Consider the following 27,028-nt stretch of genomic DNA (forward strand, 5'->3'; position numbering starts at 1 on the left):
GGTTGTCTTATAGTTGTTACTAATATAGCTGTAGTAATTTCTGAGACTGTTTCAAGGAAATCTCTCAGAAGTTAGATTCTAAGAAATCCATACATTTATTAGCTATGCTCAAAAGAGGAAAATATCAGCCTTTCAAAGTAAACAAAGCTAGAATTACTGTGAGCTCTTGCTTATCCACGATACTTGGGATAAAGAATACTACCAAGATATCAACTGCGAAACCCACGGTTAATTCCATATCTCTTCATTTACAATGATCCCCAAACCTACTGTTTCACCAGATCTCTCCCTGGAATGGTTAACAAGTAGCCACAGGAGTTAGGTTTGGCTGGTTTTCCTTTCTTCTGCCCTCCCTCTGGTGGAGGTGTTAATGAGTGAAACACCCGAGACGGGCAGCTGAAGACAACGCCAAGGCTTTGATTTGCATCCTCCACCAATTATACCGTCAGCCTTTGGAACGGAGAATGAGGAGGGATGGCTGCCACTTCCCAGATGCCTACAGGGCATCCACTTGGGTCTACTCAGAATGCATCTAAATGAGAGCTCAAGCAGCTATTAAAGTATTGTTACTGCTCATGCCTTAGAAAGGAATAGACCTAATTTTTTACACTGGGTTAATATGTTCCTAATAAATACCAATGAAATGTTATAAAAGCATAGGGCTCCTGTTGGAAAAACAGGACAAACCCCTCCTTCATCATAATACTTTAATAGGAATAATATTTACATCTATTGTCTTATTTGATGCTCTCAACATCCCAGCAAGAGAGGGAAGGGTCTGTCATACTTGGAGGTCCCAGGAGAGTACTAGGGTTCAGGTTTCCCAAATCTCAGTTATGTGCTTTTGCTCTTCTGCATCCAGATAGCCTAATACACATAAGATACATATGGTAGCAAGTTATAATGGTTCTTAAAAACAATCCTAAGTTTTCGAACACCGTAATCTTACCGATCCCAGAGGTAGGATTAAATCATTTACCCACAGAGCACAATGATCAGTAGAGGAAAAGCTAAGTAAATGTTAGCTTCTGTTGTTGTTATTAAAAACTGTGTTAGAGGTAGGATAGTGTTGTGGAGAGAAGCATGGACTCTGGACCCTACCCCCTGGGCTTGAATCCTGGCTGTGCAGTGTACCTGTCTCATTAAATTGTGTGTAAAGCTCTGGAATACTCAGCAGGCAGGCAGTGCTATTATAGACTGTAGTCACTACTATTACTTGATAGCTCTAGTACTTATACACAGAAGTAAAAATTTACCCTAGGTCACCCGGTAAATGTTGAAGCTAGACTGTAATCCTGGTCCTTCTGCTTTTACCTCTTACAGAAATGTCTTTCTAGGTTACATTAGTTTCCCACAATTCCTAAAATGTGTTTTACCTCCTTTTCATATCTCCTTCCATGGCCAACATGTAGTCTCCTTTACCAAACTGAAAGCCTTTTTCAAAATCAACATTTATAAAAATTTCCATGACAAAAACCTTAACCCTAGACGTCCTCAGCTGTGAGGTACTCAGTTTATGCCATGCACGTGCATTTGCATTTGTAAGGAGCTGTTTTGTGCTTAAAATTGTTTTTCCTTTCTGGACATATTCTATAAGCCCACTAGAGGTACACTACTTGAACCCTGCATTTCTATTCACTTCTAGTTCATTTACCCTATCGCATCCAGAACTGGATAGCGCAGTGGGCTATTCAGTAAATTACCGACTGACTGGCAGGAATTCCTTCTGTTTTATTCTTTTTTTTTTTTTCCTTTGTTATTGGCTGACTAGTTTTGTCAGGGGCTGTCAAGAACATGCAAATTTCGTGGCCACATAAAAATGATCTAGTCAGAGTCGTTCCCCTAATCGAGGCGGAGGATTTAGTTGTATATTCTAATGTTCGGCACCTTCCACTCTTAGGCAGATCTAAAAACTACAGCACAGGTATTCAGGCCCCAGGGAGTGGTTTTTAGTTTTTTTTCTCACCAACAACCGAAAAACAGGACCCGAGGCAGCGGACGGAGAGCTGGGTGTGGAGGCCGGGGTGGGTGGAGCGGGGAGGTGTCTCTAAATCTTCTGGGGAAAGTGCGGTAAGAAAGGAAGGAAAAGGTACGCAGACCCCAAAGCTTCTCGGGTTTGTTCTTTTATTTTTCCCCTTAGGAGGGCGGTGGCAGCTGATCAGACACAATAGCTGGCAGTCCCCCGCCGGCACGAAGATAAAAATGACCCTCAACAGCACCAGCAGGAGGACCGGGAAAGGGAGGAGGGGTGTGTCTGGGAGGAGGCGAGGATGAGGGTGACTAGGTGACAAACCCCGCCACCGCGGCGGGATCCTCCACTCCAGCCCGGCGAGGACAGGAGCTGTGAGACACCTCCCCGGAGGGGGGCGGGGTGGGAAGGGGAGCCCGAGGGGCGGTGGCTTTCCTACTGGGGGCGGGCAAAGGGTGGAGGGACGCCTGAGTCAGCTGCCCCTGATTGGCTGGCGTTCTCTCGTCGCGTCTTCCGATTGGGCCATTTGCAGCGGGAGATGTTGTGAGGCGCGGCGGGGCGGAGCGAGCCGCCGGGGGTCTGGGGCGAAGCCCCGGAATCGGGCGGGGAGGGGCGGCGGTTGGGCCCAGGACCCCGCGCTGCTGCGACCTGCTGTGTGGAGAAGCGCAGCCACCTTTCCTCAGTTCCGCTAGCTGCGCCGAATTGTTCAGCTGCCCTGAAGATGTAAAAAGGGCAAAGAATTGAATGAACAGCGCTTGGCTGCGACCTCTCCCCAACCCCCCCCACCCCAAATGAGAAGCTGTCTTACTGTCGGGCGTGAGAGGACACTCCCTTACCTTGAAGTCCCACGTCGCACCCCTCCCACTGCAAAAAGGGTCAAAAACTCACCCGGGCGTGTCCCCCGCAGTCTGGGACCCAATTCTGCGAGTCTAGCCGTATGATCGACCCCCTCCCCGGCCCTGACGCCAAGTACCTAGTCCCTTCCCCAGTGGAAGCCCGGGTTCCTGGCCGCTCCCGCTCTGCGCTCGGGAGACTGGAGAAGGCGGGGAGGATTTTGTGTGTCTGGTTTTTGGGGAGGTGTTGGGGGTGGTGGTGAGGGTTTGTAGGTCCCGACACACATTGGGGGGGTTGGCGAGCACCCCCCGTCCCCGCCCCCGCCCCAGGCTAATCCCCCTTCTCCAGCGTCGGTTCCCGGGACCATATTATTCAAGACAGAAAACATTCAACCCCAGAGCCTCCCCTGGGGAGGGGAGGGGAAGGAGGTGGAGTGGGAGGAGGTGGATCCAGGGAGGAAGAAGCGAGAAATCCGCCCCCGGGAAACAGCTCGGCGCGGCAGCGGAACGAGGCACTTCTGTCACTTGGCGGTCGCGGGCGCCCGAGCGCGGCCCCGGCCCGGCCCGGCGAGGCGAGGGGAGAGTCCGGCGGCCGCCGCCCCGCCCCACGCCCTCCCGCGGCGGCCGAGAGCCCGGGGCCGGCCGGGGCAGGTCGCGGCGGTGCCTGGGAGCGGCCGGCCGGGGGCGGCGGCGGCCTCGGAGCGCGGCGGCGGCGGGGGCGGAGGACAGCGCTGGCTCGTCCTGCCGCTCGGTCCAGTGCGCGCCGGGCGTGAGGGGCGCGCCGTCCGGTGGCCGGCCGGCTCGGTGCGGATCTACTCGCCGCGCTTTCTCCGGTGCGTGTCTGCTTTATTTTCCGCCTCGGCCGACGGGGCGCAGGGCCGGCGGGCGGGTGGAGAGGGAGAGCCGGGCTCGCCGCTGGCTCCCTCCCTTCCCGCCACCCCGGGCCAGCCCGCCCCGGCGCTGGCGCGGGGCCGGAGGGAGCGGCGGCGGGCGCCCGGCGGGGGCGGAGGGGCCGCGCCCGCGTGTGCGGAGCGAGGGAAGGCCGGCGGGAGGAGGGAAGGGCACAAAGGCCGGCGGCGGGCGCCGGGGTCCCGCCGGCAGGCCGTGGAGGAGGGGCGGCTCCCGTCCGCTCATGAATATTAACCGAGCCTGCGGCCTAGCGCGTACCGGCTGGGCCCGGCGCCCGGCCCGCGTCCCCGCCGCCGCTCGCCGCCGCGCCTCGGAAGCCGGGCCAGGCGGGGCGCGCAGGGTGAGCCCCCTCGCTTTGGGCCTTTCCCCCGGGTGTCCCCGTTCGTTTTGGAAAGTACATATTTGGGCCGCCCTTCCCGGGAGATCGAGATCCCCGACCCGCCTCTGGAAGGGGCGGAGGAAATAGTGGTCGGTGGGTGGTGGTTTTCTTTTTCCTATTTTTTTTCTCCCTAGGTGGCCACGGGGAACGGGGAAGACCGTGTCGAGGCGTAGTTTGGGGCGCGGCAACTAAAAGTGGCCGGGGCTGCGGCTTCATTTCTGTAGCTCCGGAATAATGCCCCGGAGAGGGAGTCCCTCCTGCCGCCGCGCGCACCTCCCCACCCGGCCCCGCGCCGTCGCCGCCCAGCCCCGCCGCGGGCCAAGGAAAACAGCCGCCTCCTCGGGGACACCGGCGGGCCGGGGCGGAGGGCGGAGGGCGCCCCGGGTACCCCAGGCCGCCTGGAGACGCCGGCAGAGCCGCCGGTCGCGTCCGAGCAGGGTTTTTTGTTTTTATTTTGGGGAGCTGGGGAGATGGCGGGGAGCAAGGAGGGCTTTTGAAAAAGGATTATCCCATTTTAGTCCCGCGGGGAGCAAACTTCCCTTAAGTCTGCTTATCCGGGTGATGCAGAAGAACATAGACTCCCTCTCCTCTGCCCAGAAAATACATGAATTAAAATGCACTTGAAAAGGGAACGGTTTTTCTTGACGGCTGCACAACGGCCGGGCATGTTTGAGGCAACCACCGTGCAGTTCTGATGTTTCGCTTTTTTTTTCCCCCCCCTGGTTTATAGGATTTTTTCCCCCTTTTTCTTTCTCTTTTTGTATGGGAAGATTCTTTCATCTTTCATACTTCATCAGCATGGACCGAATTATCTTTCCATGTGTTGGAAAGGCGAGCTTGGGGTAGGCATGTGAGCAAGCCTAAGGTCAGTGTATGGAGAAAGTTCATGCCCTTTAACTTTTCCCTCTTCTAGGAAAGATCTCTTTGGGAGAGGCTTCACGACGCGCTCGCCTTGCTCTTGGACTTGGGAGGAGCGCTAGGAAGAAGGGGACCGCTTTCTAGCCGCCGAGGAGACCTCTCTTCTTTGTTTTTTATGTCTGGAGAAATGGACGAAGACGGTGAAGTCAGTTGAAGTCCGAAGAAATAATAATCATCAGGGCATTTCGAAGGCGCTTCATCAAAACCTTCATTCCCTGGCGCTCTAATTGTCTCACCGGCACTGCACCTTCTAGGAGCCTGGTGTGGCATTTCCCCCCCAATGTGGACTCCCATGGGTTGGTCCCTTCTTTGTAATTTGAAATGAAATGATGGCCACACGTCGGACTGGTCTGCCAGAGGGAGATGGTGACAACAAGCTCAAGACCTGCGGGTCCCCCGCCTGTGAGGTAAGCGCAGCGGCAGCATCGCGGTGTAGCCCGCAGTGGCCTGTGTCTGTGAGGTGTCCTGCCTGTGGGCGGTCAGTTGCCACCGGGCCTAAGAAGAGGTTTTTGGGGCTTTGGACTGAATGGTGGGAGTGCCCCAGCTTGACCGGTAGGGAGATGAAGCCTTGGCCATTTTTGTTTCGAGGAGCTTCCAGTGATTCTTCTGCAAGGACGTTTTCCTTACTTACTTTGAAATGTCCCCATCTTGGTCATCTCAGGGCACGGAATTCTCCCTTTTTAGGTGGCTGGGAATACTACAAGCTTCTGTTTTCCTACAGTTCCCATTCTCCAGTATTTTTGGAGCTGGGCTGGTTAGGGGGTGCTTTGTACCTTTCGAGTGTGTATCCAAGGTTTGCTCTGGAGGTGGAGAGAGGGCATCTGTCTGGAACGCTTGTTGCTCCTGGACCACCATCTCTCTCCGACACTGATGCTGTTGCTGTGGATATCTGCTTTGGGTAGAGAAACAAGTCTTTTCCCCGTGGACAGTTTAGTTTAGGCACAGCCTTGGAAGACTGCTTAATGGAGCTGTAATTCCAACTCCCTTAAAAATGTCTTGCCTTTCCTGTTCTTTTATTTATTCCCTTCCTTTCACTGCTCAAAAGTCCTGTGAGTGTCAGCCTGAGCTGTCAGGTGGGTTGACTCTGCCTTCAGACCAACATCTTTGGGAGGGCTCAGAAGATTTTACACCAGGCTTTCGGAAATTTTTTGAGCAAAGCAGGAGAGAAATAGAAAATCCATTGATCTGTGGCACCCCTATGCCCTATTGCCTCTATCTTTTTTCCTCCTTATGTTGGGAGTTTAATTCTATAATGGCTTCTTTGTGTTTACTTTGTTATTGATGGTTTCTGTAATTTGCTTTTGCTAAACATACTGAATACTGTTTTCCTTTAGATTTTGCTTTTGAGCTGCCTATATTTTTAAGGAAAGGTTGAAGATTACTTTAGATAACAGTAACATCCCCCAATGAACCGTCACTCTCATTGTTTATTTTGTGCTTGTGTTACATTTTAACTTCATGGTCATTGAAACAGGGTCTAGTTCTCAGTGTGTGATTTTTGGCATCTTAATAAAAATGAGTCAGAAGTTAAGTTTTTGTTCATAAAGCAGGCAGAGGAACTTGCTTCACGCAGCTTACTTCATACTGCACTAGAAAGTTTATGCAGAAATCAGTGAGGTAGGTACAGTGTGCCGTTACCGTACAGTTTATTAGAACTATAGGTTTACAGTTAGAAACAGTGTTTTACTTTTTGACACCTATAAACACCTGCTTGCAGGTAAAATCGTGATTAAGTATAACACCACAGTTCTCTGATCATGGTGAACCATAATAACTCCTTTTGGAAGGCCTACCTACAACTTAGTGATTGCTTAATGTGTATTGTAGTTCCATAATGATGGGTACCGTGGTCTTAAAGCCTTATTTGTCATTGACTTGTGAATACCTTAATTAGCATGCTATTTGCATTGTATTTGCAAGAACTAGTGTTATTTGACTTTTTTTTGGGGGGTCATTTAAGGGATATCCCGGAAACCAAGAATTTATAATAAACACATCTTGTCCTTGGCTAGAAGGCAGTGTTTCCAGTTGCAAACTTGGCTTTTATTAACAATGACAATTATGTATTTTTTTTAAGGGCTGTGAAATTTGCTTTCATTTGGACCTCACTGCTGGCATAGCCGTAGTATTTCTAGTTTGGGAGCCAAGAAAACACTGTATTGTCTGTATTTTGCTCATTTAGAGACTATATACAGTAGTTGGGTTTGGTAATAAACTGTGGTGTTGCTTGGTTTTTTAAAGAATAGACAGATAGTTTGCTTAGATTCTATGTGGAAATAGAAATAAAGGGGCTGTATGCTGTCAGAAAACATTTTAAAATCTCAGGGTGAGGAGTGAGGGTAACTTGTATCTACTGGCTCTGTTTAGTTGTCTCTTATTGATGCTTCTGAGGCACATTAAATCTTGGGAGTATTTATTAGTAATAAAAAGAGTTGCCACTGGAATACTTCGGGTATCAGTTTTGGGTTGACAGATATTTAAGTCTTTGAATACTGCACTTAATTTTTGTGCTTAATTTTATTAGAAGAATTACATTCTAGAGTAGCACTGACATTCTTTTCAAAATTTTAAAAACCAATAGCTAAAAAACTAACAAACAAAAAACCGATTGCTATGTTCCTAAATGGGTATTTGAATAATAGATTTGTGTGTGCTTTTCCTACCCAAGAAACGATGGTATATATCTTAATATTAATGGTATTAGCCGAAACTAACTTTGTAGCACAGAAGAAATCAATGTAGTGAATTAAAGGAGTCCCTGTTTTATGCCTTATCTAATTGGCTAATTCCACCTGCTGTGAATAAGGTCTATTGTTTTGATGAAAAACCATCAGAAATTTCTTGTTTGTATTAACTGTTAGAATCTAATTGTGTTGCTATATGAGTAAGTGTAGGCACCACCTCCCAAGACTATATTGGAAGGGCCCAAAACAAACAAATAACAAACAGTCCTCTTCAAATAAAGAATTGTGACACTTCAGTAAAATATATTTTGACATTATACAGTAAGGATAGCATAGCTGTGTTCACACAAAATGATCTCCCTTTCACATCTGAATATGTATTTTTGAAAATTGGTTTCACTCACTGAGCCAGATAAGTGTTTTTTGGGTGTGTGTGTGTGTGTGTGTGTGTGTGTTGTGCACGCATGTGTACAGGCTGATCTGTGACACCTAGCCTTGCATAACTTTGCTCACAAAATCACTTTGTATAGACTGAATCCTCTGTGGTATTTTCACCCCTTTTCACATCATATAGTGTTTCTTCTTTATGGTTCGACTTGCTCTCTCTCTCTCTCTCTCTCTCTCTCTCTTTCTTTTTTCAAAGCTTTCTAATCCACATTATTCTTCCCACTTCTAACATTTATTTCATTTTTAATCTCTAGTCCACAGGATTGTACACGTGTTTAGCACTTTCACTGTCTACTATTAGAACAAACCTATTTACTCATGCTAATTAACTTAGTTCATTTTATGTTTTGCTTCTTCACCGAGGCTAAAATGATCCTGTGACTAAAACGTATTATAAGCTGATGAAAACTATTTGTTTGTTGATTTTGGAACAGTGTAAATAATAAAGGCATTTTCTGTGCGCGAATTCATTCACGTAAAAATTCATACTTTTGCACTTCTTTCTGGAATACTGTACACTTTGCTTTTATCCCAGACTTCCTTGTTCCTTCTCAGGCGCTCTCTCCCTCCATCTGTCTCTCTTTCTCTCTCTCTCTTTAGGCTTCTTATTCCTCTGCTGCCTCTTTCTTGTTGGTTTTTACAGGAGCCAGGCCTTTCCATTCCTCTACTCTTTTCTCGCTCCCTAGGTTTCATTTTACATCCTCCCAGGGCTTTAATCTACATGCCCGTGATTCCTAATTTACAACTGTATCTCAGATTTTATGGCTGCTCTCTAGACCTAGATAGCCAATTGCCTATTTACCATACAGTTTTTTTGGATAGTCTACAGGCTCTTCAAACTCAACAGATTCTCTGCCCTGACCACCAACCTGCCCTCTCCCTGACTTCCTTCTTTTAGTGAGTAGCACTGCTAGGTACCTATCTGTCCAAGTTAAAAACCAGGCTACAGTCCTTGATCCCTCTCTCTCCTTCTTCCTCCTGTCAAAGTCCTACATTCTGAATCCCACTGCCACTCCCTGAGTTCAGATTAGCTGCATCTCAGCGATGAATCATGGACCAGGCTTCCTAACTCGCGTCCCAGGCTCCCAGCCTTGCCCCCTTCCAGCTCTCCGATCTGCCGTAACCAGAGCGCTCCTCCTGAAATAGAAAGCTGATCATTGCATTCCCTGGCCTAAAACAGTTTTCTGGTTTCCCATTGCCTTTGGAATAAGGCTCAAACTCCTGAGAGAAGTCTGAGAGGACTTCTGACCCACCCTTCTCCTATCGCATCTGTGACCTCTCTCTGTACTTCCTGTATTGTCAGTACCACCCCCCCCCCCAAGGGCATCACAATGTCTCTCTCTTTACTTCAGGTCCTTATAAATCCTGTTTTCTCCCAGCCTTCCTTCCATTCTCCCCTCCTCCACTTCCACCCCTCCCTGGCTGATTTTTACTATCATTCTGGTCTTTTCTTCAACATCACTCAGGAAAGCTTTCCTTGACCTTCCAAGACTGGATTAATTGGCCCTGCTGCCTTCTCCTCAAACACCCTCCCTGTACTTTATCAGGAAGAGCACTTACTAGTTTATTTATCTGTATTCCCCTGGATTGCAAGTCCCATGAAAACAGGCACCATGTTTGTCTCTACAGTGAGTGGCGCATAGTAGGTGCTCAATAAATATATGCCAAAATAGCCAATAAACATAGCGGGAAAGGCTTTAGTTTTCTACTAACTGTTCATTTAGATCCCAGCACACTGTACCCTCTTGATGGTCCTCCTGCCTCACTGTCCCCTCCTTCTCAGCCTTGGAAGTTTCCTCAGCCTCTTGACCTACTAAGTCTTCCTATACCTCAGGGCTCCATTTGACCCTCTTTTCTCCTCTCCAAACTCAGTTTCATGGTTTTAAATATCAGGTGTAAACTGATCATTCACATATATGCATATGTACACATGTATTTGCGTGCGTGTGTGTCTCTCCACCCTGACCTCTCCCTTGAATTCAGATGCCCACATCTAGCTGACCTGCCCACTCAGAACCTCCACTCGCCTGTGGAGAAGCCACGTCCCGAACCAAGTTCCTCCTTCTCTACAGCGCCTCCCCCCGCCCGCCCAGCTTCCCTGTTTGCTCCTTCCACAGTCTCCCTCGTCTTAAGCAAGAGCATTCCCACCCTCCCAGGTGGAGTCTTGGGAGTGATCTTTGATCCCTCTTTTTCTCTCTCGTGCATCACCTGCAAATCTGGCCACCGGCCTCTCAGCTCAGCCCTTGCCAGCCTGCAGTCTGTCCCCACAGTCATCCCGGTGGACCCTTTAGAAGTCAGGTCCTGGCACTGCTTTGCTTCGGCTCCTCTACTGGCTTCTCCTCTCCTTCAGGATGAAAGGCTGAAGTTCTCGGAGTGCCCGCAGACCCCTGGACAGCCTCCCGTCTCCTCCCCGAGCTCACCTCCTGGGCGCTCCCCGCTTCTGCGGACACACGAGCCCAGCATGCCCCAGAGCCTTCCCGCTGTGTTCCATCTCCTTGGGACACTGTCCCCCAGGTGTCTGCAGGGCCCGCTTCCTTGTCTCCTCCAGATTTGCTTAGAAGTCACCTTCTGGGAGGATCTTCCCTCCCCTGCTCCCCAGGACACACCCTGCCCTCCTTCCTCACTTCATTTTTTTCCCTGTCACTTACTCTCCATCTGACGTGCTCCTCCATTTGATTTTGCTTATTGATTTGGACAGATGATGTACGTAAGTGTTAAGAGTACAGTTTGTTTTGTTCACCTGGTATTTCTTGTGTCTGGAAGGGAGTCTAGCACGTGGTAGGCCCTCAGATATTTTTTTTGAATGAATGAATGAAGGAAGGAAGACCTAAGGAAAATTTCCATTCCAAAATGTTCTTGAGTTTGCATCTAGGTAGTTTAGATTATGTAACGATGTGTAGTGTGAATTGTAGGTTCTTCTTTAGACCTCCATTTCCATTGGGATGGCTGTTCACAGTTTTCTTTGCATCTTTCTTACCTTTTGGGAAGCTGGTAACCAAGTAACAGTAACCAAGGCAGTGTGTAGTACAAATGTATGAAATACTTTGTGCTAAGGTGAGATAATGGTAATGAACAGACTAAGGGAGGAGAATCAAACTGGTGGTGAAACTATGAAAAGGTAATAGGGTCATCCCTCAGGATCCACAGGGGGATTGGTTCCAGGAACTCCCACCCAATGGATGCCAGAATCCTCAGATGCTCAAGTCCCTTATATAAAATGGGGTGGTATTTACATATACCCTTACACATCCTCCCTTATACTTTAAATCATCTCTTGATTACTTATAACACCTGATACAATGTAAGTGGTATGTAAATAGTTTCTAGTGTGCAGCAAATTCAAGTTTTGCTTTTTGGAACTTTCTGGAAAAATTTTTTCCAAATTTTTTGATCCTTCATTGGTTGACTGCACAGGTGCAGTACCTTTAGGTACAGTGGGCCAACTGTATGTCTGATGTTTTCTTTCTTAAAACAATTGGCCAGTATAGGAATCTTCCTTACGTTTTTAATTTTTTTAATGTCATGAATATTTCACTGTAAGTTAAAAAATGATCACAACATTGACTATGGCAAAATGTTAACAGTTGTTAATTCTGGATGGGGAGAATACCAGAATTATATTATTTTTGTATTTTCTCTTTTTTTGTTTAATTCCAAAGTTACAATAAAAAGACAGCATTTACAGGTTTAAAAAATAGGTAATATGTTACCAGTCTTGTGAAAATCAGGTTTCTAGCAAACCTACCTACGCTGCTTAAAATAATACTTAGACGCTTTTTGAAAAGGATACACGTTACTCAAAACAGTACTTAAACAGTTTTTAAAAAACATGTTTTCTTCAGTGGAGGATTCATTGCAGGCTAGCGATAGTACAGTATAACATAACACTGTTATTTAATTTGAAACGTGTGTTCCTTCATATACTTGAATCTAAATGGCAGAATACCATTGTATGTCAAAAGCTTTACCCTGCAAATTAGGGTTAAAAGTATAGCCTGCTGGAATGAAGAGCAGCGGCAGCAGAACTCTGGATTTGGAGGTATTGAGTGGAACCCATCTCAAGATAAGAGCCATCAACAAAATGAGTACCCAGGTCTAAGAAGAGTTCTCCACGCATTGTTAGTGTTTTGTAGCATTCATTTCTTCCAAATGAAACATTTTATGAAGTCCTTGTGCCTTGCTTACAGAATCTCTAATTCCTTCCTCATTTCTTTAGCTATTACCAGATCACATAATCAGGTACAAACGTGATACTCAGTTTCTTTTGTTCTTTGCTTTGTGAAGGGACCCGTCATCTTATTATATTTAACACGATGATTTAAGTATGGGCAGTGCTGAATGTAGATGCACAGATGCTGTTATCGAATGCAGCTATTTTCTATTACAGAAAGACCATATGGTAGGCACTTGTTTTTCTTTCTGGTTGATGTGATTAGATTAGTAAAATGAAAGGTTATTGGACTTAGATTGTCCTAGTATTTATTTAATTTTAATTGACCATAAGGAATTAAGTATGTTAAAAATATTACGAGCCGTCGATGTATTCTGTTGGTTTGAAGTAGGAAGATGTCTTCACTCAAAAGCTCAGTTTTGGATTGCTTCTACCAAAATAGTTTTTTAGTTTAAGTATTTTTTAAAAAACGGAGTATTGTGCAGATAGCTTATTTCACAACAAAATCTGGAAGATGGCCTTTTGTGCCTCGAAGATAATCTGAAGACAAATGGATATACTGTACTATAGGTTTAAGAAACTTAGTGTGATGGAAATTGTTTTTTATAAGTCCTCTACTTTCTAGTTATTTATTAATATGGAAAAAATTCCACCATGTAGATTTGTGAATAAGGGAATAGATTTAAAACCCAAATTTGATATTTCTGAAATATTCATCTATCTTAGGGAAATTTTTAGGCAGACCAGAAAAACTGTTATCAACAAATGGCGAGTTAAAGAATTTATTTATTTTTCCTTAGACCAGCTCCTGTTGAACCTTCCTTCTGTTGGATACTGGGTGTGTTCTTGATTCAGACTTGGTTACTTATTGCCTTTTCCCCTTGTTGCTTATCTCTGTTCTGGATAGACACCGGGCATAGTTATGAGCAGTAGTCTGTTTATAATCCCACAAGTTCTTTTTCCTTCTTATAACCTAATGAAGACGTAGCCTCTCGACTTGAACTGTGGTTCACTGCATTCATCTTTAATAGATCTTAACAAGACTTATTTTCTTGAGAACCTTTTGATTTTTCTCCCTCCTTAGAATGGAGAATATCCTTAAATATCAGAAGCTAAAAAGCTGGATTTATGATGACATTTCTTCTGGATATGTCTTAGCTACTGTGATCTTGGGGATTAACAGGCATCTTTTTTTTTTTTTCTTAACCTTAAGATATCTAGATATCTTTAATCCCCAGTATTTTCCTAATAAACACAGATTCTGTATTTAAGAGAATTTGTGTCAGCTAGATCAGTGAGACCTACTTTCTCCTTTGGGTTCTACATATTGGCTTCTGGAAACATTACATACCTAGTGAATGTGAGGGGGAGGAAGTACTCTGGGCACCCAGTTTAAATCAGATCTTTATTATAATGCTTTTAGGAAACTAAAAACATTTCAGTTTACTTATTTTTCATTTAATACTGTTTTATAGACACCATTCTCTGCTCATAAGGGAGATATATATATGTGTGTATATATACACACATATATATGTATATATATATATACAAACACATATATATGTATATATATATACACACATATATATGTCAATTTTATAAATGGAGGAAAAGAAACTCTTAAAAAGCATTATGCAAAGATATCTTCAGGGATTGTAATATGGAAGAGAGATTAGATTTATTTTGTGTGGCTGTAAAAGGCAGAACTAGGATCAGCAGATAGACAGATGGGCCAATTTCCAGAATTCAGAGGAAAATTTTTTGTTAAATTAGAAGTTAATCGGAATAGAATGTGTTCTTTGCACAGGTGGGATGACCTTCAGTTAGGGGACTCCAGAGAGGATTCCTGCTTTGGTAGGAATTTATTATTTTATTTTATTTTTAAAATTAATTTATTTTTGGCTGTGTTGGGTCTTCGTTGCTGCATGCAGGCTTTCTCTGGTTGTGGCGAGCGGGGGCTACTCTTCGTTGTGGTGCACGGGCTCCTCATTGCGGTGGCCTCTCTTGTTGCAGAGCACAGGCTCTAGGCGCGTGGGCTCAGTAGTTGTGGCTTGCGGGCTCTAGAGCGCAGGCTCAGTAGTTGTGGCACATGGGCTTAGTTGCTCTGCGGCATGTGGGCATGTGGGATCTTCCTGGACCAGGGCTCAAAACTGTGTCCCCTGCATTGGCAGGTGGATTCTTTTTTTTTTTTTTTTTGGCAGGTGGATTCTTAATCATTGTGCGACCAGGGAAGCCCTGGTAGAAATTTAAACCAGGCAAATCTGGACGATCATTAAGAATCACTTGGACAGCCTTTCAAACTACAGATTCGTGTCCCCACCATTAAGTTAACCAATCAGAATCCTTGGGGATGAGACCCCAAAACCTTAGCTTTTAAAAAAGTCCCCTGGTGATCTTCTGAATTTGAGAACAGCAGAATAAAATGATATTCAAGGTCTAGGTTCTTATGGCAGCCTGGTTTTAGAATTATTCTGACCAAACTGAAATCAATGTAAAGAAAAAGCAAAAATATGGGGAAAAAATTTAAATGACTGTAAATCACTGAAATTTTCAAGCTTAAAATTATAATTATTTTCTTCTAATTGTAATTAAATGTATTTCTTTTTTAAAAATTAATTAATTAATTTTTGGCTGCATTGGGTCTTCTTTGCTGCCCTCGGGCTTTCTCTGTTGCGGCGAGCGGGGGCTACTCTTTGTTGTGGTGTGCGGGCTTCTCATTGCGGTGGCTTCTCTTGTTGTGGATCACAGGCTCGAGGTGTGCGGCTTCAGTAGTTGTGGCACGCGGGCTTCAGTAGTTGTGGCACGCGGGCTTCAGTAGTTGTGGCACGCGGGCTTAGTTGCTCCGTGGCATATGGGATCTTCCTGGACCAGGGCTTGAACCCGTGTCCCCTGCATTGGCAGGCAGATTCTTAACCAGTGTGCCACCAGGGAAGTCCCTCTACATGTCATTAATATAACAAAATAATATTCTTTTCAAATAAAGTAAATGTTGTGTCGAAAGAGCACTTTAAAATTCTACAGTAATAGGTGTTACACTTTTTTGTATGTATGTTATACTTTAATCAAAAGTTACATATTTTAAAGTGATAGAACTCTGACCTGGGTTATATCAAAGCTATTGTTACTTTTAAGATTTATTATAAAAGTAATTTGTTTCATGTCATTTCTAGAAGGGCATATTTTCTTTAAGCAAATAACTGTTAGGATGGTTTCTTTTGCATCTTGTAATCATTTGTTCATACCAACTCTTTTATCAAGAATAGGAAAAGTTACAGTGAAAGAAAAAGATATATTCTATCTTTACCTAAGTATACATTGTGAAGGATTTCAAAAATCATGCTAACATAAATAATAATAAACTAATCATTAACAAAATAATTTCACTTTACACACCCTTCTTCATTTAACAGCAACAGCTACTCTATCTGTTCACTGAATCCATCTTATCTTTTAATCTCACTGATTGTGAGATGCATTGGATACTGTGCTGCAAAGACAATGTAAACTAATTACAGTGTCCAACTGCCAATTCTGCAAAAGAAGCAGGGTTTCTTAAAGTGATGTTGCAGAAGGAGCAAAGTCACTGACAAAGAGCTGAGTGAGACCAGTGAACAGATGTAGAAAGCATCAAAGTTGATAGGTGTCTCAAAAGGGAATGATTTGAATTCTAGGGATTAAGAGAAGCTTTTGAGAAAACTGATGTCCTTGAGGGCAATTGCAAGTATGGGGAAGTGACATTTTCTTCTAGGAAGTGATGTTTAGTTTGGACCCCATGCCTTAAGCTGTTTGCCAGGAGACCTTAAAAAGTGGGTGTAGATCTAGAAGGAATAGCAGCAGTGAACAGATTTCTCTTGTGTTTTCTTTTTCTTAGTAGAGACAGTGCGGCTGAGAGTGAGTAGAAAATCCTAGCTTCTCTAATTGACTTAGAAATAAAGCTGTTAAAACAGAGGTCAAGGAGTAGTGTCTTGAAAGGCACTGCTGTTGTAATAGTTCTTAGATGCAAAGATACTTGAGAGTTTGAATATTTTAGATGCCTTCATTTCTTTTTTTAAAATTAATTAATTAATTAATTTTTGGCTGTGTTGGGTCTTCGTTGCTGTGCCAGGGCTTTCTCTAGTTGTGGTGAGCGGGGGCCACTCTTCATCGCGGTGTGTGGGCCTCTCACTGTCGCGGCCTCTTCCATTGCGGAGCACAGGCTCCAGACGCGCAGGCTTAGTAGTTGTGGCTCACGGGCTTAGTTGCTCCGTGGCATGTGGCATCTTCCCAGACCAGGGCACGAATCCGTGTCCCCTGCACTGGCAGGCAGATGCTTAACCACTGCGCCACCAGGGAAGCCCCATTTCTTTTTTTTTAAAATTTCTATATTGAGGTACAATGGACATGTAAAAAGCTGTATATATTTAACATATACAACTCAGTGAATTTGTGGATAAGTATACACCCATGAAACTATCTTCACCATAAACAGGCCATAAACAGATTCATTACCTCCCCAAATTTCCTCCCACCCTCTTTATTATTGTTGTTGTTGTTATTATTATTGTAACGTACATAAAACCTACTTAACCTAATCTGCCCCCTTAGCAGATTTTGTGTATACTACATAGTATTGTTAGCTACGGGCACTGTGCTGTAGTGTAAATTTCCAGAATTTATTTATCTTGCGTAACTGAAACTTTGTACCCTTTGACCATCACCTCTCCATTTCCCCCACTTCCCAACCCCTGGCAATGTACTCTCTGCTTCTATGAGTTTGACTATTTTAGATCCCACATATAAGTGAGATCACACAGTATTTGTCTTTCTGTATCTGGCTTATTTCACTCAGCATAATGCCCTCAAGATCCATCCATGTTGTTGCAAATGGTGGGATTTTCTTCTTTTTTTTTTGAGGCTGAATAATGTTCTCTTCAAGATCCTGATTTGAATTCCTTTGGATAAGCACCCAAAAGTGGGATAGCAGGATCGTATGATAGTTTTTGAGGAACCTCCGTATAATGGCTGCACCAGTTTACATTCCCACCCACAGTGTGTACAGGGGGTTTCCTTTCTCCACACCCTCACTAACGCTTGTTATCTTTTGTATTAACAGTAGCCATTCTAACTCTTTGTGGTTTTGGTTTGCATTTTTCTGTTGATTAGTGAGGTTGAGCACCTTTTCATATACCTATTGACCATTCGTAAGTCTTTGTAGAAATGCCTGTTCCCATCTTTTGCCCGTTTTTAAATTGGGTTATTTGTTTGTTTGTTTGTTTAGCTGTGTTGATTTCTGAGTCTCACTAGCCTTTGCTACCTAAAAGCACGATGATGCCTTAGCAAAATGGGCAATTGATTAAAAATCATCTTAGTTGGAACGGTTACACTGTAGACTTAGTGGGAGAGACTAGGTACCGCTGACATCTTTCTTGGGGGTGTATGAGCCACACTACAATCCCTACCTTAGGATATTGACAGAGCTTCGTAGTTTATGGCTACTAGAAGTGCATCTGCTCTAGACCAAGGGCGAATGCAAATTCTCTTCAGTTTAGGAGAGGACCTTGGAAGAAGAATCACTTTTCCCTGTTTCATCCTTGGATACTGCTGCCATTCTTGGCTGTCCTTTTATTTGACCACCATAATCTTTTTATCTAACTCTCACTTTCAAATAAGTTACTGAAACATTGTTTTTGGATCAAGTGGGATCCCTAGGAAAAAGGCAGATATATAAAGCCTAAAATATACACATATTCAGGAAGCATAAGGATACCCCAAAACGCATGGCTTAGAAAGTGAATACTGCTTGATTTCTACAAACTACGGTGAAGTGTTTAGCATATATTTGACAGGAAAAAAGTATGTCTTTTCCAGTTGGCTTTGAATTGACAGCAGACAAGACAGGGATCTTTTGGTAGTCTATGAAAAGGATTTTGAACCTCAGAAATCAGTCTGTAGGATTAATGAAGAGGGAAGACATAAAATGCCCATATCAGGAGTAAAAGAGGGGGCACCATTCAGAGCCTACAGACATTAACAAGATAAAAAGGGAATATCTGGGGCTTCCCTGGTGGCGCAGTGGTTGAAAGTCCGCCTGTCGATGCAGGGGGCCCGGGTTCGTGCTCTGGTCCGGGAAGATCCCACGTGCCACGGAGCGGCTGGGCCCGTGGGCCATGGCCGCTGATCCTGCGCGTCCGGAGCCTGTGCTCCGCGACAGGAGAGGCCACAACAGTGAGAGGCCCGCGTACCGCAAAAAAAAAAAAAAAAAAAAAGGGAATATCTGAATAACTATATGCCAGTAAATTTGACAACTTAGGCAAAATGGGCAAATTCTGCGTAAGGATTCTAGTACCAATTCAGAGTTGTGTGTGCATATGTTAGGTAGGGGCGGTGGTGGTGGGGTTTCCCTCACCAGGCAATTCTCCGATAGCAGCTGGGTGTCCTACAGTTCAACTTAATTCTGATGCTGTCTACCCGAATATAGAGTCAGATCCCACAGGTTAAGGGCTCAATCCCACAAGACTGCCCTCCCCCCCCCGCCCTCGCCCCCTACCACCCGCAACTTCAGCGTCCAGTTGCAAGTTTAGGTTGTCACGTGAGCTTCTAAACTACTGACTGTAGATTGGAGGTTCCAACGACCCCTTCCTTGGGTTCAACTAATTTGCTAGAGTGGTTCACAGAACTCAGAGAAACATTACTTAACTAGATCACGAGTTTTATAATAAAGAGTATAACACAGGAACAGCCAGATAGGAGGGATGCGTAGGGCGGGGTGTGGGGAAAAGGTGTGGAGCTTCCACAACCTCTCCAGGTGCTCCACTCTTCCCAAATCCGCATGTGTTCACCAACCTGGAAGCTTTTCGAACCTCATCCTTTTCAGTTTTTATGGAGGCTTCATTACATCAGCATGATTGATTAAATCATTGGCCATTGGAGGTGGAATCAACCTCCAGCCTCTCTCTCCTCCCCTGAGGTTGGGATGGGATTCAGTGTTCTGACCCTCTCATCACTTGGTTGGTTGGTTCTCCTGGCAATCAGCCCCTGTCCTCAGGTGTGTTCCTGATGTCACCTTATTATCATAACAAAAGACACCACTGGTTGCTCTCCTCACTTAGGAAATTCCAAGGGTTTTAGGGGCTCTGTGCCAGAAATGGGGATGAAGCCCAAATATGTATTTCTTATTATAAATCACACTATCACACCTTGAAAGATACAAATTACCAAAACTGCCACAAGGAGAGATGTAAAAAAAAAATTTGGGACTTCCCTGGTGGCGCAGTGGTTGAGAGTCCGCCTGCCGATGCAGGGGACGCGGGTTCGAGCCCCGGTCCGGGAAGATCCCACATGCTGTGGAGCGGCTAAGCCCGTGCGCCACAACTGCTGAGCCTGCGCTCTAGAGCCCGCGAGCCACAACTACTGAGCCCACGTGCCACAACTACTGAAGCCCGCGTGCCTAGAGCCCGTGCTCTGCAACAAGAGAAGCCACCGCAATGAGAAGCCCGTGCACCACAACGAAGAGTTGCCCCCGCCCGCCGCAACTAGAGAAAGCCCGCGCTCAGCAACAAAAACCCAGTGCAGCCAAAAATAAATAAATAAAATAAATTAATTTAAAAAAATAAAATAAAATTACCTAAAAAAAAAAAAAAAGAAAAAGAGAAGGAAGAAATAAAACTCTTTATTTGCAGACAACATGATTGTGCACACAGAAAATTGTAAGGAATCTACCAAGAAAACATCCTAGAACTAATAAGTAAATTTTGCAAGGTTGTGGGTTAGAAGACTACAGACGAGAATACAAGGTTAATATACAAAATCAGTGTATTTCTGTATACTAACAACAAACAGTTGGGAAATGAAATAGAAAATAATAGCACTATGATTTTAATATTTTAAAGACAACCTGAATAAATTGAGAGATATGCTGTATTTATGGATTGGAAGACTCAATATTATTAAGATGGGACTTCACCACAAATTGCTGTGTGAATCCAATTCGATCCCATTTAAAATTCTAGCAGTTAAAAAAATTTTTTTTGTTAGAAATAGACAAGCTACTTCTAAAATTTATATGGAAATGCAAAAGACAAAGAGTAGCCAAAACAATAATGAAAAAGAACAAAGTTTGGAGGACTTAGAGTACTATTTTATAATACTGACTCAAAGCGACAAAAATCAAGACAGAATAGAATGGTGTAATGATAGATATATAGAACAATGAGAGAATGGAGAGTTCGGAGACCCATATCTGTATGATCATTTGAGTTCAGTGGGGTGAGTTCAAGTGGTGCTGGAACAAAAATGAACCACCATCTTTACATCACACGGAAAAGTTAACCCCAAATAGATCACTGATATAAATGTAAATGCTAAGACAATAAAACTTCTAGCCAAGAACAAACTATACATGGCTTTGAGGGGTAAATAAATATTTCTGAGACAGGACACAAAAATCACTAACCGGAGAAGGAAAAAGAATTATGTCGGACTTCATCCAAATTAAAAACTTCTGCTCTTTGTAAAATACCATTAAGAAAATGAAAAGTTAAACCACAGATGGTGAGAAAATATTTGCAAAATATGTATCTGATCAAGGACTTGCTTCCAGAATATATTATAAAGAAGTCTTCAAACTCAATAATAATAAGACAACCTAACTTTAAATATGGGCAGAAGTGAACTCCATAAAAGAAGATATATGAATTACATATAAGCACATGAAAAGATATTCACTAGTACCAATCATCAGGGAAAAAAATGCAAATTAAAACTATCGATACAATGAGCTACTGCTATGCTCCCATTGGAATGGCTAAAATTAAGAAGATAAAAAATGCTAAGCGTTGTTGAATATGTGGCGCGAATGACCTCTTACTCACATTCTGCTGATAGGGATGTAAAATGACACAGCCACTTAAGAAAACATGTTGACTGTTTTCAGAAAGTTAAACATACGTTTATCGTGTGACCCACTCCTAGGTATTTACCCAAAGGACATGAAAACAGTGTCCACAAAAAGACTTGTATATGAATGTTCATAACAGCTCTATTCATAATATCCCCAAATTTGCAACAGCCCAAATACCCATTAAGAGATGAATGGAAAACAGATTATGGTATGTCCATGTAATGGAATACTACTCACATTTAAAAAGAATGAATTATTGATGTACTCAGCAACATGAATGAATCTCAGAACATTGAGGAAAAGAATCCAGACTTGGCAGAGTACGTAATGTATGACTCTACTTTTTTAAAATTCCAGAACTGAGTAAACTAACCTATAGTGATAGAGAGCACATCAGCGGTTGCCTGGGCCTGGGCAGGGCTTTGATCGATCGCAAAGAAGCATCAAGGGACTTGGGGTGATAGAAATGTTCTGTACCTTGATTGTGTGGTGGTGATTTTATGGATGTCTACATTGGTTAGAATTCATTGAACTGTTCATTCTGTTCTGTTTTGCTGCCTCATTTGCATCCATTCATTTATTCAACAAAAAGTTATTGAAGGTTTATGACTATGCCAGGAAGTTCCTAGGGGAACTTTTAATTTTTCTTTGGCCTTGCTGCGTGGCTTGTGGGATTTTAGTTCCCCGACCAGGAATCGAACCCAGGCCCTCCGCAGTGGAAGCGCGGAGTCCTAATCACTGGACCGCCAGGGAGTTCCCCCTAGGGGAATAGAGATAGAAAAAAACAGTAGCTTCTGCCCTTATGGAGCTCACTGTTAAGGGGGAAGAGACAGATTAGAAAGCTTCAGTTAGGGTATTGTGCGACAACTAAGGATACACGTGTGGCCATGTGAGCATGAGACAGGAGGGTCTAACAGCCTGGAAGAGGAGAGGGAAGATGGTGGCCCTTGAGTGGAGTCTTAAAGGACATGTAGAAATTTCTGAAGCAGGTGGTGGCAGAATGTTACAGGCCGAACAGTATGGCAAAGGCAAAGTGTGAGAGAATGATTAAGGAGGAAATCCACCAAAAAATTAAGGAAGAATAAGTCATATTAAAATAAACATTTGGTAGTCTGTACACCAATTTCCATATAAGACTTTTCTCTGCCATTGCCTCTGAGTAAGGAGTATATATAGTATGAGTAAAACACACAGCTTGGAGTCCAGAACTTATTTTTGCTGCTTTTCTTTCTGGTTCAAACTGTTTTTGATAGATTAAAGTTCTACATGGGGTACCGCTAGTATATTTTGTGACAAGAATCTGATTTTTTATAAAAGCTAGATCTAGCTAGCTGTAAGCGAGTAATTTTTTACAAACGCAACCTGTATAATCTGTTAATTCTCACAGGCAGATTGGCCTGAGGACCCTGAGAAACAGTGATATTGGTGATAGTATTTTTTTTAAGCTTTCCCTTTTATTTTTTAAATTTAATTTTAAAATTTTATTATTTATTTTTGGCTGCATTAGGTCTTTGTTGCTGCGCACGGGCTTTCGCTAGTTGTGGCGAGCAGGGGCTATTCTTCATTGTGGTGTGCCGGTGTCTCATTGCGGTGGCTTCTCTTGTTGTGGAGCATGGGCTCTAGGCGCCCGGGCTTCAGTAGTTGTGGCACGTGGGCTCAGTAGTTGTGACTCGCGGGCTCTAGAGTGCAGGCTCAGTAGTTGTGGTGCACGGGCTTAGTTGCTCCACAGCATGTGGGATCTTCCCGGACCAGGGCTCGAACCCGTGTCCCCTGCATTGGCAGGTGGATTCTTAACCACTGCGCCACCAGGGAAGCCCAAGTTTTCCTTTTTAAAGAGTTAAATCAGATAGTTCTTCTCCTTTTTAAATATCTTAATGTATTCTGGTTTTGTAGCTTCCTTCATTTATTTAATCTTTGCTTCTGCTAATTTCCTTCCTCTACTATTTTATAATCTGTGAAACTTCTGGGGTCTTATGGTGTGGTTTTGCTTTTCATTTCTTTTTTTAAAATTTATTTATTTATTTATGGCTGCATTGGGTCTTCGTTGTTGGGTCTTCGTTGCCGCGTGTGGGCTTTCTCTAGTTGCGGCGAGCTACTCTTTGTTGCAGTGCACAGGCTTCAGTAGTTGTGGCTCATGGGCTGTAGAGCGCAGGCTCAATAGTTGTGACGCACGGGCTTAGTTACTCCTGTCATGTGGGATCTTCCCAGGGCTTGAACCTGTGTCCCCTGCATTGGCAGGCAGATTCTCAACCACTGCGCCACCAGGGAAGTCCGGTTTTGCTTTTCCATAGATAATCCGAACAGGCAAGGTCAGGAAAAGAGAATTTGTTTTTGTTAGATTAACTACATATATTTCAATTTGGCTGCCAGGATGGTCTCAGACTCCTCGTAGGGAAAGAGGCTAGTTAGGTATTTTTGGTCTTAGACTGAAAATACAGGCCATCAGAATAGATTCCCAATAGCTGGATATAAAAGAGTCATTAAGGCTTTGCAAAGGGTGATGAGGTTGTATAGTTTATACTTTATTTTGCCTAAGATATGTAAATTAGGATAAAAAGTTAGTAATCATTTGATTTCTGGCATACAATATGTATCTATTTGTCTTCAGTTTTGAGTGTCACACCCTTTTAATATTTTTTATTCCTGTTATAATTTATGTATTTATGCTCTTGACATTTACTAGCCTTAATATTTATTTAATCTTTTTTTTTTAAATTTATTTTTGGCTGCATTGGGTCATCTTTGCTGCACGCGGGCTTTCTCTAGTTGCGGTGAGCGGGGCCTACTCGTCGTTGTGGTGCGCAGGCTTCTCATTGCGGTGGCTTCTCTTGTTGCGGAGCACGGGCTCTAGGCGCACGGGCTTCGGTAGTTGTGGCACGTGGGCTCAGTAGTTGTGGCTCTCAGGCTTAGTTGCTCTGCGGCATGTGGGATCTTCTGGACTAGGGCTTGAACCCGTGTCCCCTGCATTGGCAGGCGGATTCTTAACCACTGCACCACCAGGAAAGTCCCTATTTAATCTTAATATACCGTTTGTAAGTGCTAGGCTGTAATATCTGTTTCCTGGAAACATACAGTGAAGCAAAGTAGACTTTAGATAATTTTTTAGGGTTTTCAGAGAGAACACTGAACCCTTACTAAGTACCGTAACACTGATTATTTACCTTGTTTAATCCTCAAGACAACTCCATGAGGTGTGTACTATTATTATATTCATTTTAAAGATGTGGAAACTGAGGTACAGAGAGCTTAATTAATTTAACCAAGGTTACACAGCCAGAAGGGGAAGACGGAAATTTAATGGATAGAGTGTTAACATGACCATAGTAGCTTTAGTAGAAGGAAGAAAAAAATTTCAGGGAGAAAGTCTCTACTTTGATCCAGATTTACTGGTTTCACCTAGATGGAAATAGTTTGTGTTCATTTAGCTAAGTGGTAAACAGTTCAGTGGCAGATTAATAGACAGCTTGAAAATTTTGTCAACCCTCTTTTTTGTCTCTTGGCAACCAGGGAACTTGATGACTTGATATCTTTAAAGTGTCAACTATGGTACACAGATGACTGGCATCTTCTGTTGCTTCAGGGTTTAAATTACTGAGCTAAAGCCATGTGCCGAATTTATTGAGTCTCAGGGATGGTCTTTTAAGACTAAGGTTTAGAGGCAAATTTTCTAGAGGTGTCTTAAGTTTCTGCTTATCCTTTCTCTAGAGTGGTAAGTTGGTCATATATAAATATGTTTTTCTGAAGAGAGCCTGCAGTTCATTTAAAGTCGAGAGGCTGTAACAGGATTGAAGGTACAGGTGCTTCTCCACATGATGTCTTACTGTCCCACATGAAACATTGGTTCAGAGCAAATGGCAGGTCCATTGTCCCCTGAATGTACGTGAAGTCTGAAGTGTTCTCATGTTTGTTCATGTTCATTTTGCCTGAAGTGCTTTTCCCATGTCTTGTCATTTATGTAAATCCCAGACTTGCTTCAAAGCCTGGCTCCCATTTTACCTGCTTAGAAAGCTCCCTCTGACCGCAGTGATTGTGGGTGGAGAAGGTGTTCCCAGTCCTGGGGGAGATGGTTGCTCTCTGTAATCTTCTTCCCTTGTTGTCTGTTTCTTCTGGACTCCTGCTGTCCAGTTACCCTTATTTCCAGTGCTGTTTGTGCAGATAATCCACTATCCAAAATCCTTGGGTTTTTCAGAAATCAGAAGTTTTCAGGTTTTAGAAATGTAAGATGATGCAGATTGTGGGATAGCCCGCAACTATCAGAGTAGTAATTTCTGCTGTAAAATGTATGAATATTCATACTAACACATAAAGGCTTAGAAAGAACATTGTGTCAGGTCAGGGCAGGGCAGGTTTCGCTATTGATGAGTTACAAAAATGTTTTGACTTTCAGAGCTGTTTGAATTTCAGAAGTGTCAATATAAGATTATAGATATGTATTACCTAATTTTTTAGAAGTATAAACTATGTATTGGGAAAATATGATACTACGATTTTTTTTTCATTCTTTCTCTTTACTTATAGAAATGAATCAGTACCCTGATCAGCTTTCAAAGGTGACCTATGTGTGTACTATATGTGTACATATGTGTATGTATGTATGTGTCTATCTAGTATTAACTGGTAGACGTTTCATTTCTTATTGTAGCTCCAGTTCTCCCAGTTTTGAATAGTGGTAGCCTCTTCAAGCTTTCTCCTGGGTCCTTTACACATGAACCTAATTGTTTTTGGTAGCTTTCTTACTGTCCAGTGTGATTTTCCAGCATATCTTTTATGTGTATTTCCTGCTCAAGACCTGGAATCAGCCATTCCTCCAAAGAGCCCTGCTTTTCTTTAGTGGTAGATGATATCCAAGATCATGTCTGGAAGTTAGAGATGTTCATTGCTACTGGATTGCACTGTGCATGGTCCTTTTTGTACTAACATTTTATTTGGAAATAATGTTAGACCCACAGAAAAGTTGCAAAATAGTACAGAGAGTTCCTTTATATCCTTCATCCAGATTTCCCTACTGTAAACATCTTCAATAACCACAGTACAATAATCAAAATGGGGAAATTGGTACTGCTGCACCGTTATTATTAAATCACACACTGTGTTTAGGAATGATTTGTAAAAGCTTGATCGCAGCTGTGTGTTTCGTCTCCAAGTCCTTTTTGTGGGTCCAAACTTTTGTTTAGTGGTTCTTAACTATTAAGGTGTGTCAGAATCCCCTGAGAACTTCTGAAAATCAGGTGCCTGAAACCCCCTTTTCCCCATCTTTTAGAATTTTTCAGAATCTCAAGATGGGGATAGAATATACGGTGTCAGTGTAGGTATTTAGGGATTTTGCTAGAATCCCATCCGCTCCAAGAGCTTAGTGAGATCATTTGAGGAGAGATGCAATTTGTGTTTTGCCCTCAAGTGGTGTTAATGACCCCCCTAGACCCCAAGATAAAAATTATTCTATCTTAAAGTGATTCGAGTTTGCTGCTTCTAGTGCCAAAGATTCGCATTATACTTAGAACTGTCCTTCCATATTTATTAACTCATTCGACAAATATTAGTGAGCACCTTCTAAGTACCAGGCACTGGGGATACAGCAGTGAAAAAATTACAGACGCGATCTGGTCCCTGCCTTCGTGGATGTACTTGGATGGTGGGAAGTGGGAACAGTTGAATCAAGCAATTATAATAGAGTGCAGTGAGTGGAGAAGAGCAGGGAGCTATGACTATACACAGCAGGCAGAGCTCCCCTAGTGTAGGGATCAGGGAAAATCTTCCTGGGGAGATTGTGTTTGCGCTAAGTCAGGTAGGAGTTAGCTACGCAGAAAGAAGAGAAGAATGTTCTGGGAACAGCCTTA

General features: G+C 43.5%; 1 protein-coding gene across 7 annotated transcripts in view; it reads left to right on the plus strand.

The window, feature by feature from the left end:
* ARHGAP21 (Rho GTPase activating protein 21) overlaps window positions 1-27,028 on the plus strand; it is a 168,567-nt gene that overhangs the window by 38,689 nt on the left and 102,850 nt on the right. For 5 of the 7 annotated variants that reach the window (XM_033407881.2, XM_012537147.3, XM_033407883.2 and 2 more), the window contains exons 1-2: window positions 3,490-3,635; window positions 5,004-5,415. In XM_033407881.2, coding sequence (XP_033263772.1) covers window positions 5,335-5,415 — 81 coding nt within the window. In that variant the 5' untranslated portion in view covers window positions 3,490-3,635; window positions 5,004-5,334. Of the gene's footprint in view, window positions 1-3,489; window positions 3,636-3,915; window positions 4,052-5,003; window positions 5,416-27,028 lie in introns of those variants that run through there. The other 2 variants (XM_033407882.2, XM_049705364.1) reach the window with 2 other exon arrangements.

This window comes from Orcinus orca, chromosome 2 (genome assembly GCF_937001465.1).
Source record: "Orcinus orca chromosome 2, mOrcOrc1.1, whole genome shotgun sequence".
NCBI lineage: Eukaryota > Metazoa > Chordata > Mammalia > Artiodactyla > Delphinidae > Orcinus > Orcinus orca.